The sequence below is a fragment of the Trachypithecus francoisi genome, unplaced genomic scaffold, assembly GCF_009764315.1.
Source record: "Trachypithecus francoisi isolate TF-2019V2 unplaced genomic scaffold, Tfra_2.0 Lachesis_group5, whole genome shotgun sequence".
Classification (NCBI taxonomy): Eukaryota; Metazoa; Chordata; class Mammalia; order Primates; family Cercopithecidae; genus Trachypithecus; species Trachypithecus francoisi.
The window spans coordinates 84,579,039-84,591,451 of record NW_022681470.1 but is presented as its reverse complement, the minus strand read 5'-3'; the positions used below and the strand labels follow the sequence as shown (position 1 = coordinate 84,591,451).

At 35.9% G+C, this 12,413-nt stretch overlaps 1 protein-coding gene across 11 annotated transcripts in view; it reads left to right on the top strand.

Annotated features, from left to right (window-relative positions):
- Nucleotides 1–12,413, top strand: part of CDC42BPA (CDC42 binding protein kinase alpha) — a 314,680-nt gene that overhangs the window by 260,451 nt on the left and 41,816 nt on the right. For all 11 annotated transcript variants that reach the window (XM_033195253.1, XM_033195258.1, XM_033195259.1 and 8 more), the window contains 5 exons: nt 3,199–3,304; nt 7,516–7,652; nt 8,335–8,474; nt 9,731–9,812; nt 11,638–11,854. In XM_033195253.1, coding sequence (XP_033051144.1) covers nt 3,199–3,304; nt 7,516–7,652; nt 8,335–8,474; nt 9,731–9,812; nt 11,638–11,854 — 682 coding nt within the window. The remainder of the gene's footprint in view (nt 1–3,198; nt 3,305–7,515; nt 7,653–8,334; nt 8,475–9,730; nt 9,813–11,637; nt 11,855–12,413) is intronic.

Sequence of the window (12,413 nt, the reverse complement as noted above, 5' to 3'; positions counted from 1 at the left end):
CCTCCCTAACTCATTTTATGAGGCCAGCATCATCCTGATACCAAAGCCTGGCAGAGACACAACAAAAAAAGAAAATTTTAGACCAATATCCCTGATGAACATCGATGCAAAAATCCTCAATAAAATACTGGCAAACTGGATTCAGCAGCACATCAAAAAGCTTATCCACCATGATCAAGTGGGCTTCATCCCTGGGATGCAAGGCTGGTTCAACATTCGCAAATCAATAAACGTAATCCAGCATATAAACAGAACCAAAGACAAGAACCACATGATTATCTCAATAGATGCAGAAAAGGCTTTTGACAAAATTCAACAGCCCTTCATGCTAAAAACACTCAATAAATTCGGTATTGATGGAACGTACCTCAAATAATAAGAGCTATTTATGACAAACCCACAGCCAATATCATAATGAATGGGCAAAAACTGGAAAAATTCCCTTTGAAAACTGGCACAAGACAGGGATGCCCTCTCTCACCACTCCTATTCAACATAGTGTTGGAAGTTCTGGCTAGGGCAATCAGGCAAGAGAAAGAAATCAAGGGTATCCAGTTAGGAAAAGAAGAAGTCAAATTGTCCCTGTTTGCAGATGACATGATTGTATATTTAGAAAACCCCATTGTCATGTCTGAAGGCTTCAGTGCCACAGAAAAAAAAAAAAAAAAAAAAAACCCCATTGTCTCAGCCCAGAATCTCCTTAAGCTGATAAGCAACTTCAGCAAAGTCTCAGGATACAAAATTAATGTGCAAAAATCACAAGCATTCTTATACACCAGTAACAGACAAACAGAGAGCCAAATCATGAATGAACTTCCGTTCACAATTGTTTCAAAGAGAATAAAATACCTAGGAATCCAACTTACAAGGGATGTAAAGGACCTCTTCAAGGAGAACTACAAACCACTGCTCAGTGAAATAAAAGAGGACACAAACAAATGGAAGAACATACCATGCTCATGGATAGGAATAATCAATATCGTGAAAATGGCCATACTGCCCAAGGTTATTTATAGATTCAATGCCATCCCCGTCAAGCTACCAATGAGTTTCTTCACAGAATTGGAAAAAACTGCTTTAAAGTTCAATATGGAACCAAAAAAGAGCCCGCATTGCCAAGACAATCCTAAGTCATAAGAACAACGCTGGAGGCATCACGCTACCTGACTTCAAACTATACTACAAGGCTACAGTAACCAAAACAGCACGGTACTGGTACCAAAACAGAGATATAGACCAGTGGAACAGAACAGAGTCCTCAGAAATAATACCACACATCTACAGCCATCTGATCTTTGACAAACCTGAGGGAAACAAGAAATGGGGAAAGGATTCCCTCTTTAATAAATGGTGCTGGGAAAATTGGCTAGCCATAAGTAGAAAGCTGAAACTGGATCCTTTCCTTACTCCTTATACGAAAATTAATTCAAGATGGATTAGAGACTTAAATGTTAGACCTAATACCATAAAAACCCTAAAAGAAAACCTAGGTAGTACCATTCAGGACATAGGTATGGGCAAGGACTTCATGTCTAAAACACCAAAAGCAATGGCAGCAAAAGCCAAAATTGACAAATGGGATCTAATTAAACTAAAGAGCTTGTGCACAGCAAAAGAAACTACCATCAGAGTGAACAGGCAACCTACAGAATGGGAGAAAATTTTTGCAATCTACTCATCTGACAAAGGGCTAATATCCAGAATCTACAAAGACCTCAAACAAATTTACAAGAAAAAAACAAACAACCCCATCAAAAAGTGGGCAAAGCATATGAACAGACATTTCTCAAAAGAAGACATTCATACAGCCAACAGACACATGAAAAAATGCTCATCATCACTGGCCATCAGAGAGATGCAAATCAAAACCACAATGAGATACCATCTCACACCAGTTAGAATGGCAATCTTTAAAAAGTCAGGAAACAACAGGTGCTGGAGAGGATGTGGAGAAATAGGAACACTTTTACACTGTTGGTGGGATTGTAAACTAGTTCAACCATTATGGAAAACAGTGTGGCGATTCCTCAAGGATCTAGAACTAGATGTACCATATGACCCAGCTATCCCACTACTGGGTATATACCCAAAGGATTATAAATCATGCTGCTAGAAAGACACATGCACACGTATGTTTATTGCGGCACTATTCACAATAGCAAAGTCTTGGATTCAACCCAAATGTCCATCTGTGACAGACTGGATTAAGAAAATGTGGCACATATACACCACGGAATATTATGCAGCCATAAAAAAGGATGAGTTTGCGTCCTTTGTCGGGACATGGATGCAGCTGGAAACCATCATTCTTAGCAAACTATCACAAGAACAGAAAACCAAACACCGCATGTTCTCACTCATAGGTGGAAACTGAACAATGACATCACTTGGACTTGGGAAGGGGAACGTCACACATGGGGCCTATCATGGGGAGGGGGGAGGGGGGATGGATTGCATTGGGAGTTATACCTGATATAAATGACAAATTGATGGGTGCTTACGAGTTGATGGGTGCAGCACACCAACATGGCACAAGTATACATATGTAACAAACCTGCACGTTATGCACATGTACCCTAGAACTTAAAAGTATAATAAAAAAAAAAAAGAAATTTCAATCTGCCATCTGTCTCTGGAATAATATATGTGTATTTTTATCTGCTCAAGTGTTATACTGCCTCTTTCCATAGGAGGAAACTGATTTGTGAAGCATATTATTTGTCCTTGGTCCCAGAAAAAGAAATACATGATTTACAGTAGAAACAATAATTTTAAATAACTTTTTTCCTAAGAAGATATAAAGCACATTAAAATCCTATGTTTGTATAAGTATAAATATGTAATATTTTACTTAACTATTTGCTGAACAATAATTTGGATAATTTATTAAAATTCTGAAGCTAAGAATTATGAGCCCCCCAAAAAAGCTATTGTTTATTTTACATACTTTTCAAATGGCATTCAAGAGCAATTGATTATCATTTAACTTCTTAATTATTTTAGCTTAGTCCAGTTCAAATTACCTAATACAAATGTTTAAAGACCATAAACCGTAAGAAGATGTAATGAGAAATGGAAATAATTCATTATATTCCTATTTAGGAAACATTCTAGAAAGTGATATGGGGCATAGGGGCTCACATTATGGAAATCTTTTAAACAATCAATGTGTGTTTTTTTTATCAATTTGTTTTGCAGCGCAAGACTCACCAGTTTTTTGTAAAATCTTTTACTACTCCTACCAAGTGTCATCAGTGTACCTCCTTGATGGTGGGTTTAATAAGACAGGGCTGTTCATGTGAAGGTAAGAACAAAAAGGAAAGAAAATATGACTTCACTATCTAAATTGTAATCAGATAACTTGATTCTCTTTCAAAGGTATATAAATGTTTGTTTTACTTAATCATTTGCTTTTTTACATAACAAGAATGGAAATAATCTATGTTGTCTGTTGAATGTTTGAGAAACTAGACATATTTTTCAGGGGCAATATATTTAAATATGGTTCATTTGTCTTTGTTTTGTTATTGAGTAAATTTATAGTCCCCGCCAAAAAACATTAACCTATCTGACAGAAGAAAATTCACTGAATTTTAACCTTGTTTAATTCCTTAGAGAAATTGTTATTGAAAAGTAGACAATGTGGGCACCTTTTCAGAAATACTAAATGTCTGCCATTATGCCTGAAAGATATTTTATTCCTGTATTAATAGCAGAGGGTTTTTTTTGTTTTTTTTTTCTCTACCATCCATGATTTATTCATCACATGTTTATGGAAAACCCACTGTACTTCTAGGCGCTGGGGACATAATAGTGAATGGGGAAAGGCATAGATCCTACCCTCATAGAGCGTACATTCTGAGTGATGAAGGAGAGAGGGTCAGGGGTCATGTGAACAGAAAAGAAAGCATATTTATTTGTTTGGGCATTGCTTTATTTTTCTTAGGAGCTCTGAAGTGAAAATGGTTTAAATTATAATGGAATATATTATTTCTTTTTGAATGTTTCAGAAGAATACTTTTTTTAAAAGTCAAATGAAATTTGTCACTACAACGCTACCTTATATGAGGGGACTTCAAAAAGCTTGTGGAAAAGTAGAATTTAAAGATAAAAATTAACAATATAAACTTTATTTTTTAACATAAGCTCCATTAAGTTCGAGACAACTTTGTAAGCAATTATACCACTCATTTAGTCCATCCCTAAAGAACAGAGGGTCCTGAGAATGTAACCATGTCAGTGTAGTCTCCTTTACATTATTAACTGAAGAAAGATGGGTGCCCTTAAAGACTTTTTGAAATTCAGAAACGAAAAGAAGTCAGAAGGAACCAAATCAGAACTGTAAGGTGGATGCCTAATGATTTCCCATGGAAACACTCACAAAATTGCTGCTGTTTGATGAGAGGAATGAGCAGGAGGAGCACTGTCATGGTGAAGAAGGACTCTGGTGAAGCTTTTCCCTGGCGTTTTTCTGCTAAAGCTTTGGCTGCATTTCTCAAAACACTCTCATAATAAACAGGTGCTATCAGTCTTTGGCTCTCCAGAAAGCCAACAAGCAAAATGCCTCAAGCATCCCCAAAAACTATTGCCATGACCTTTGCTCTTGACTGGTCCGCTTTTGCTGTGACTGGACCACTTCCATATCTTGGTAGCCATTGCTTTGATTGTGCTTTGTTTTCAGGATCATACTGGTAAAGCCATGTTGCATCTCCTGCTACTGTTCTTCAAAGAAATCTTTCAGAATCTTGATCCCACTTGTTTAAAATTTCCATCTAACATTCTGCAGCTGATCTAGGTGCAGTAGTTTCAGCATCCGACAAGTGGGAAGTTTGCTCAGCATTCATTTTTGGTCGGAATTGTGTAAGCTGAACCAATTGAGATATCTGTGGTATTAGCTGTTGTTTGTGCTGTTACTCATCAGTCCTCTTCAGACAAAGCATGAACAAGATTAATTTTTTTCCTGGCAAATTAATGTGGAAGGTTTGCTACTGCAGGTTTCATCTTTGACATCCTCTTATCCCTTCTTAAAATGAGTTATCCATTTGTAAACTGCTGATTTCTTTAAGGCATTGTATTTGTCTCTTCTCACGTGGCTAATAAAGATATACCCAAGACTGGGTAATTTATAAAGGAAAGAGGTTTAATTGACTCAGTTCCACATGACTGAGAGGCCTTACAGTCATGGTGGAAGGTGAAAGAGGAGCAAAGTCACATCTTACATGGTGGCAGGCAAGAGTGCATTTGCAGGGGAACTCCCCTTTATAAAACCATCAGATCTCATGAGATTTATTCACTATCACCAAAGCAGCACAGAGAGACCTGCCCCCATGATTCAGTTACCTCCCATTGTGTCCCTCCCATGACGTGGGAATTATGGGCGCTACAATTCAAGATGAGATTTGGGTGGGAACACAACCAAACCATATCAGGCATTGTCCCTATCAACTTTTTGTAAAGCATTAATGATTTCACCATTCTTCCACCCAAGCTTCATTGTAAATTATATATTTGTTCTTACTTAATTTTAACAGAATTAAGTTGCTCTGATAGGGGCTCTTTTCAGATTGAAGTCTCATTCTTCTTAATGTCTCAAACTAGATCCTCTTCAGACATATTATAACAAGTTAGTATGCATTTATTTTGGTGCAAAAGAAAATTTTAAATCCATACATAGTTTTTCCATAATATCCATTTTCCATGAACTTTCTGAAGATCTCTCATATATTGGTTTATCTTATGGAAAAGACAGGAAAATAGTTGCTAACTCAAATTCTAATGCTAGTTGCCATTTCCTACTTCTGCTGTAAATGTAGCCAGTCCCCATCATATGCGTATGTTTCCTTTATAATATACTTGTAGTTAGCCTGTATCTGAGTACTTTGAGTAAGAGGGAAATTAATAACATCTTAAGGCAGTGCATTCTGTTTAGTTAGTTCTCACAGCTAAAGTGAAAGATCCAGATTGCAGTATTTTAACTAGTTCATTAGATACGTGTGTTTCAAGCCAAATAAAATGTTCAGGGTTAAAAAAGCAGAGATTAAAGAGTTATGAGTGTATTAAGTTATAAACATGAATGACATTATCCAGGAAGCACATGTAGATTGAGAAGAGAGCAAGTACATGAGTCTCTTACATAGTTAAGGGAAGGCAACAGGAAAAGATAGCCAAGTAACCTGAGAAGGAATCGCCTATATTATTGACTAGAAAGGTGTGACTGAAGCCAAAGAAGGAGAAAATTTGTAGTTTTCAAGTGTTGTTTCATTTTGGAACTTAGCCAGTACTGGTATGTCATTCTAAAATTTGTTTATCAGAATCCTGGCCAGCTACCTGGCTTTAAGTCCCATGTCATTTTTTACGCCCCACAATTATTTGCAATTCATAGTAGCAGTTTTTGAGGTCTTCTCAGACTCTCTTCCCTTCTAGAGTCTTTTGCTGTGAAGTTGTCCCCATCTTTTCTTCAGACCCTTTGAAGCATACTTTATGAAGCTGTGGGGTCTCATGAGACTGTTCATAGCCTTTGTCTGCCAGGCTTTTGTAAATGTTATAATAATGTGGTTCCAGCTTCTAAAGATTCCTGTCTTGTTCCTTTCCTTGTGGTTGGTTGGAATTAGATCCAGTATAGGATACTTATTTTGTTGCTTCCACTGCCCTTTGCTTGTAAATAAAACAAATCGTAACTTGCTAGATACTCCACTTAAAAGTGAATTGAAGTTGAGTGTGATGGCTCATGCCTATAGTCCCAACTACTCAGGAGGCTAAGACAAGAGAATCATTTTGAGGCCAGCCTGGGCGACATAGCAAGACCCTCTCTTTAATAAATAAATAAAGTGAATTGAGACATTTGGATGATTTTTGTCATCTTGCCTCTCTGCTTGTTTCACAATATCCATCAGTGATGTGTAGTCCATTTATAGAGATGGTAACTGTACCTGTCTTAGATTGTTATAGAAAAATAAAAAGCACTCCATAAAGTGAACTATTGTTATTTTAGTAGTAGTTTAAGTATATATAATAATAACTCCTAAAATTTACCTTCAACTTGTACTTTTTTAGTCACTGAAAAACTCCATTTTCAAGGATTGGTAGGGTTTGCCAAACCAAAGATGTCAGGCAGCTTAATGCCCACTAGAGACCCTTGCAAGAGAAATTTCAAGGCAGATACCAAGTTGCAGTGGGATGAAGAGCAAAAAAACTCCAAAAACCACTCTTTTAGAAAATCTAAATCAATCATTTTATTCGCAAGGTTAGATGCTTCTGTTTGCTTCTCTTTCTGATCACTAATGTCAATACAGAACAACAGTAATACAAATACTTTTTAAAATATTTACTATTTCTCATTAAAATTGTCATTGGTAAACAAATGAATCAGCTACCCAAATGATAAAACAGTTATTTAAGATAAAAGTGGAGATAAGTATTCATCTAACATAGCATCTTGTATGCAGTGAGTGTTCAGTGAATTTTCTTTTTGTTAAAATGAATTTTTATCAAATGTTTCTTTTTTGCCTCCAAAAGTGTGTGGATTCTCATGCCATATAACTTGTGTAAACAAAGCTCCAAGCATTTGTCCAGTTCCTCCTGAACAGACAAAAGGCCCCCTGGGTATAGATCCTCAGAGAGGAATAGGAACAGCATATGAAGGCCATGTCAGGGTAAGTATGATTAAATTGGGTTTAGATTAATATTTTAAGATTGATTAATGAATTAAAATCAAATCAGTTATTTTAAGAGCATAGTTCTTGTTTGAAAATTAAATGAGTAAAATTCATCTAATAATTTTATTTCATCTAGAATAATGATTTGCAAACAAAAACCTAACTTTTACGTGGAAATAACCTATAAAATGTCTCAAGTTTTTCCATGTTGTTCCTATCTTGTGATGAAATCTTCATAAAGGAGTTTGTAGCACCTGGTCTTGCAAGAGAGGTGGCATATGGTTATGAATTATGAGCTATTATCAAGGCATAGTCTTGTTATCTTGGGTAGTATTTACAGTGTAAGCTGAGTTTCATCTTACACCAAGTTTTAGTTTTATGCTATTTAGAAAGAAAACCAATGAGTGTTATTTTAATGAAATACTAGTGAAAGTTAAAATGGTACCATTAAAATGTTTCTCAGAATAAAAAGTCATTCAGTATTTGAAGAATGTGTTCTCACATTTTCTCATAGCTTAATATGTGTCGCATCTGCTACTTTACCAACCAGAATGGCAGACTTATAAGACATGTACATTATCTGTACATCTTCAGTGCAATTACATATGTGATTTAAGGCATATTTTCATTTGAGTTGTTTTGGCTGTTTGTTTGCCTGTCTGTCTAAAACAAAACTAAGATTCCTAAACCAGCCGGAGTGAAGAAAGGGTGGCAGAGAGCACTGGCTATAGTGTGTGACTTCAAACTGTTTCTGTATGATATTGCTGAAGGAAAAGCATCTCAGCCCAGTGTTGTCATTAGTCAAGTGATTGACATGAGGTAAGACTTTGAAGGTAAAATTATTTGTATCATTGCAACATAGGAATTTTAAAGTTTCTGATTTTTAAAAGTTGTGTTGCCATGGTTTATTTAAATGAACTAACTTCATATTTTCTAATTTGCTAATATTGCTATAGTAATAGAATTGAAAATAGGAAGTAAGGTGTATTTATAGGACAGGTTGGTATGTGTGTTGAGTGTGAGGGGCTAGGAGTTAAGGAAAAAGAAGTTGGTGTTTCAGTCCAAAAGACCCATGTAAATGGGGTAATGGAGGCCTAATGTGTGAAGCTTGTATCATCACATCACCTAAAGGCTTAGAGTATAATTACAATGTAAGGAAAGAAAATAAAAATCAGAAAGGCTTCTGGAAAACATAATCAGTAAACTTTTAGGTAAGTATAGCCCTCGAACACTTCTGGTCTCATTTTTCAGATTCTTCCCGTGTTCCTTAGTGTTCTCTCCTTTCCCTTTTCTCGTAACTCCAGCCACTGTCCTTGAGTGATCATATTTATTCACAGCTTCAGCCATCCCCTCTGCATTCATGACTTCCAGACTTGTATCTCCAGTTCAGATATATCCATTGCTCAAAACCAGAATTTCTAGCTCTGACTCACATTGGCACTTCACATTAGCATCTCAAACACATTATCTTCCCCTACAAATATGGAACATGATGGGACAGATGCAAGAAATATTGACAATTAAAATCTGATAGAACCTACTAAAGGACTGAATATAGATAGCGAGAAGAATCAAAAATAAGTCTAAGGTGTCAAGCCTGTAAGACTAAGGGAGTCATGGTGCCAACAACAAAATTAAGGGAATCAGAAGAAATTATTGTGGAGGAAATATGTTGTTCAACATCTAGTTGAAGGAACAATGAAATGTAACATGAACTGGGTTGAGGGCACTTAAGATTTATTATGGGAGGCAAGAGGGTCCATGGAGGCTCCAGAGACCTACCAGGGTTCAAATCCCAGTTCTACATGTATACTTAACTGGCCTTGTAACTGTGGGTAAGCCAGCAATGATTTCTAGCTCTTGTATAATATACCACTAGGAAGTTATTCTTGATAAATTATTTGGGGCACTATTAATTACAATGGGGGAAAATTAAATTTTTTAAAAAATTAAATTTGGGTGTTTGGTGCTGTTAAGCTTTGAGTATTGCTTCATATGTGTTATTTGGATACACACCCCAAACCACACACACATAGCCACATATACTAACTTTTAATGCTTTGCTTTTCTTTCAGGGATGAAGAATTTTCCGTGAGTTCAGTGTTGGCTTCTGATGTTATCCATGCAAGTCGAAAAGATATACCATGTATATTTAGGGTAAGTGTGTATACTATAATTTGATCACTGAATTACGTGTTTTTAATGAGTATATTTTGCCTCTCTATATAAATCATAAATGCACTATAAGTAAAACCAAATCTTACATTCTTTTATATATTCCATGTCATCCAGTACTTGAAGGTATAAAAAATTGGTGCTAAATATTTAATTAGTGAAAACCTGGAGAAAGCATCAATATATGGCTTATAAAATATGCTTCCTGGTAGATAATATTTTTTAGTTCCAATTCAGTTTTCAAATAAATACTACCAGATGGAAAATTAGATAAGTGTGAGGTTTCTCAAGTTTTTTTTTTTAAAAAAAGTCTGTCTTTAAAAATTAAAAATACTTACTGCTTCGTAACAGCCATTCCAAAACTTAGTAGCTTAAACCGACAATTATTTATTATTTTTCACTATTCTGTGGACCAGCTGTACAGTTCTTGTGGTGTCAGCTAGTGTCACTCATGTGACTGCATTCAGCTCATTTGGGACCAGAACATCTAATGACCTTGCACTTAATCTGGGTGCTGGCTGTTAGCCGGGTGATCTCAGTTCTCCTCTTTGTGAACTCGCTCCATGTGGTCTGTGGTCATCAGGTAGGCTGGCTGAGCTCTCAGTGGCTGGCTTCTAGGAGAGCAAAAGAAGCTGCCAGGCCCTTTGAGGACTAGGCCCAAAACAGGTATAATAACCCTTCTGCATTCTATTGGTCAAAGGAAGTCATGAGGTCAGCCCAGATTTAAGAGGAGGGGAGATAGACTCCACCTCTTGACGAGAAGAATGGAATTCCTTAGGAGGACTTGTTGGTGGCAGTCTTTGGAGGCTATTGCCATGAAGCAATCTTGAGTTGGTAAATTAAGACAACAGAGATTAAAAAAAAAAAAAAAAAGACTACTGCCTAATAGTTATGCCTATCTCCCTATATTTGTCTGTGAACCTTGTATCTAAGGAAGGTCAGGCAAAGATTATACTTAGTCTCTTAGTTCCCAGACTGACAACTATTTATTTTCCTCCCAGCCACCAAGGGAGCCTACAGAGGCCCACTTACTGATAACTGATTTTCATAGTGTGATTTTATTGTCACTGCTACTTAATAAGGAATTATTTATTTATAGTAAGGAATTCATATAGGTAAAATTTAAAACTGCTCTGATAGTGTTGTTTGTATAATGATAAACCTTTGTTTAAATACTAATTTAAATTATCAAGTCTTAACGATGATGTGAGTTATTGTCGTGAAGTAACAGAGAATATATTTCTGAGCACTTCTGACTTTTTTAAACAAGTTGCAAGTCAGTGTAGTGTGGTGTTTAGGAGCATGGGCACAAGATCCCAGATGTCTAGCTGTGTGTCCTTGGAGAAATGATTTAATTTGTTTGCATCACCATTTTTTTCATATACAAAATAAGGATATAATGACAGTACATCCTATCTCATGATGATGTTAACAGAGTTAAATGAGTTAATACTTGTAATGTGCTTAGATCTACCTGGTGCTCAGTATTTACTCAATAAATGTCAGTTATTGTTGTTTTTATATATGAGTATATTTAATGCCTCTTTAGTGATAGTGTTCTGGCAATTTTATAGAAAGAAAATGAAAATGATACAAACATTTCCAATGGTATCTGTCACCTTTGCTTTGTCATGTAATCTAGTGCTAAAGGTAGTTACTCTGATTAGGAATAGCTAAACTCCAGTAACGGTATCATTTAATGAATGCTCATTTTATTGGTGAGTGCTAAGCAAACTAACATAATCATGAAACTAGCATAAAGGGTGTCTGTTTTCTAATGTCATGATTATTGATTAAATTGTTCTAGGTCACAGCTTCCCAGCTCTCAGCATCTAATAACAAATGTTCAATCCTGATGCTAGCAGACAGTGAGAATGAGAAGAGTAAGTGGGTGGGAGTGCTGAGTGAATTGCACAAGATTTTGAAGAAAAACAAATTCAGAGACCGCTCAGTCTATCTTCCCAAAGAGGCTTATGACAGCACTCTACCCCTCATTAAAACAACCCAGGCAGCCGCAATCATAGGTATGAATTTATAACATTTATCATATTATTATAATTGTTTACTAATCTACTTGAGAACAAGGATTGGCTTTCATCTAGGAATCCCCAATGTCCAACATACTATGCATCGTATCACAAATGCTCAGTACATGTTTATTGAATGAATGAGACCTATATCAGATCTTTGTTTTTCAATAAACAGGAATATAAGTACACTTTCAAAGTGCCTTTTTTTCCTGAAAAAACAACAGTGCTAAACATTAGCCTACCAATCTATTTTCTGCTTGTGTGATTTAGAACAAGTTAGTTTCTTAGAGTTTAGTATATAAAATACAGATGATAATTACCTTGCTGAGGTTATTGGGAAGTTTAAATAAGATGGAATACATAACACAGAATGCCCTGCATAAAAGAAATCCCATTAACAAATGGCAGTTTCTGTGTCTGGAGGTTTGAATTTTTGCTGTATTCCTGTGTATGCATCTAACTCTTTTGTTACTTTCCATGAATACTGAAAAGTTTAATGAGTACAGTTCAAATGCCATTCACAATTTTTACCTCCCAAAACAAGAAGTGTAGA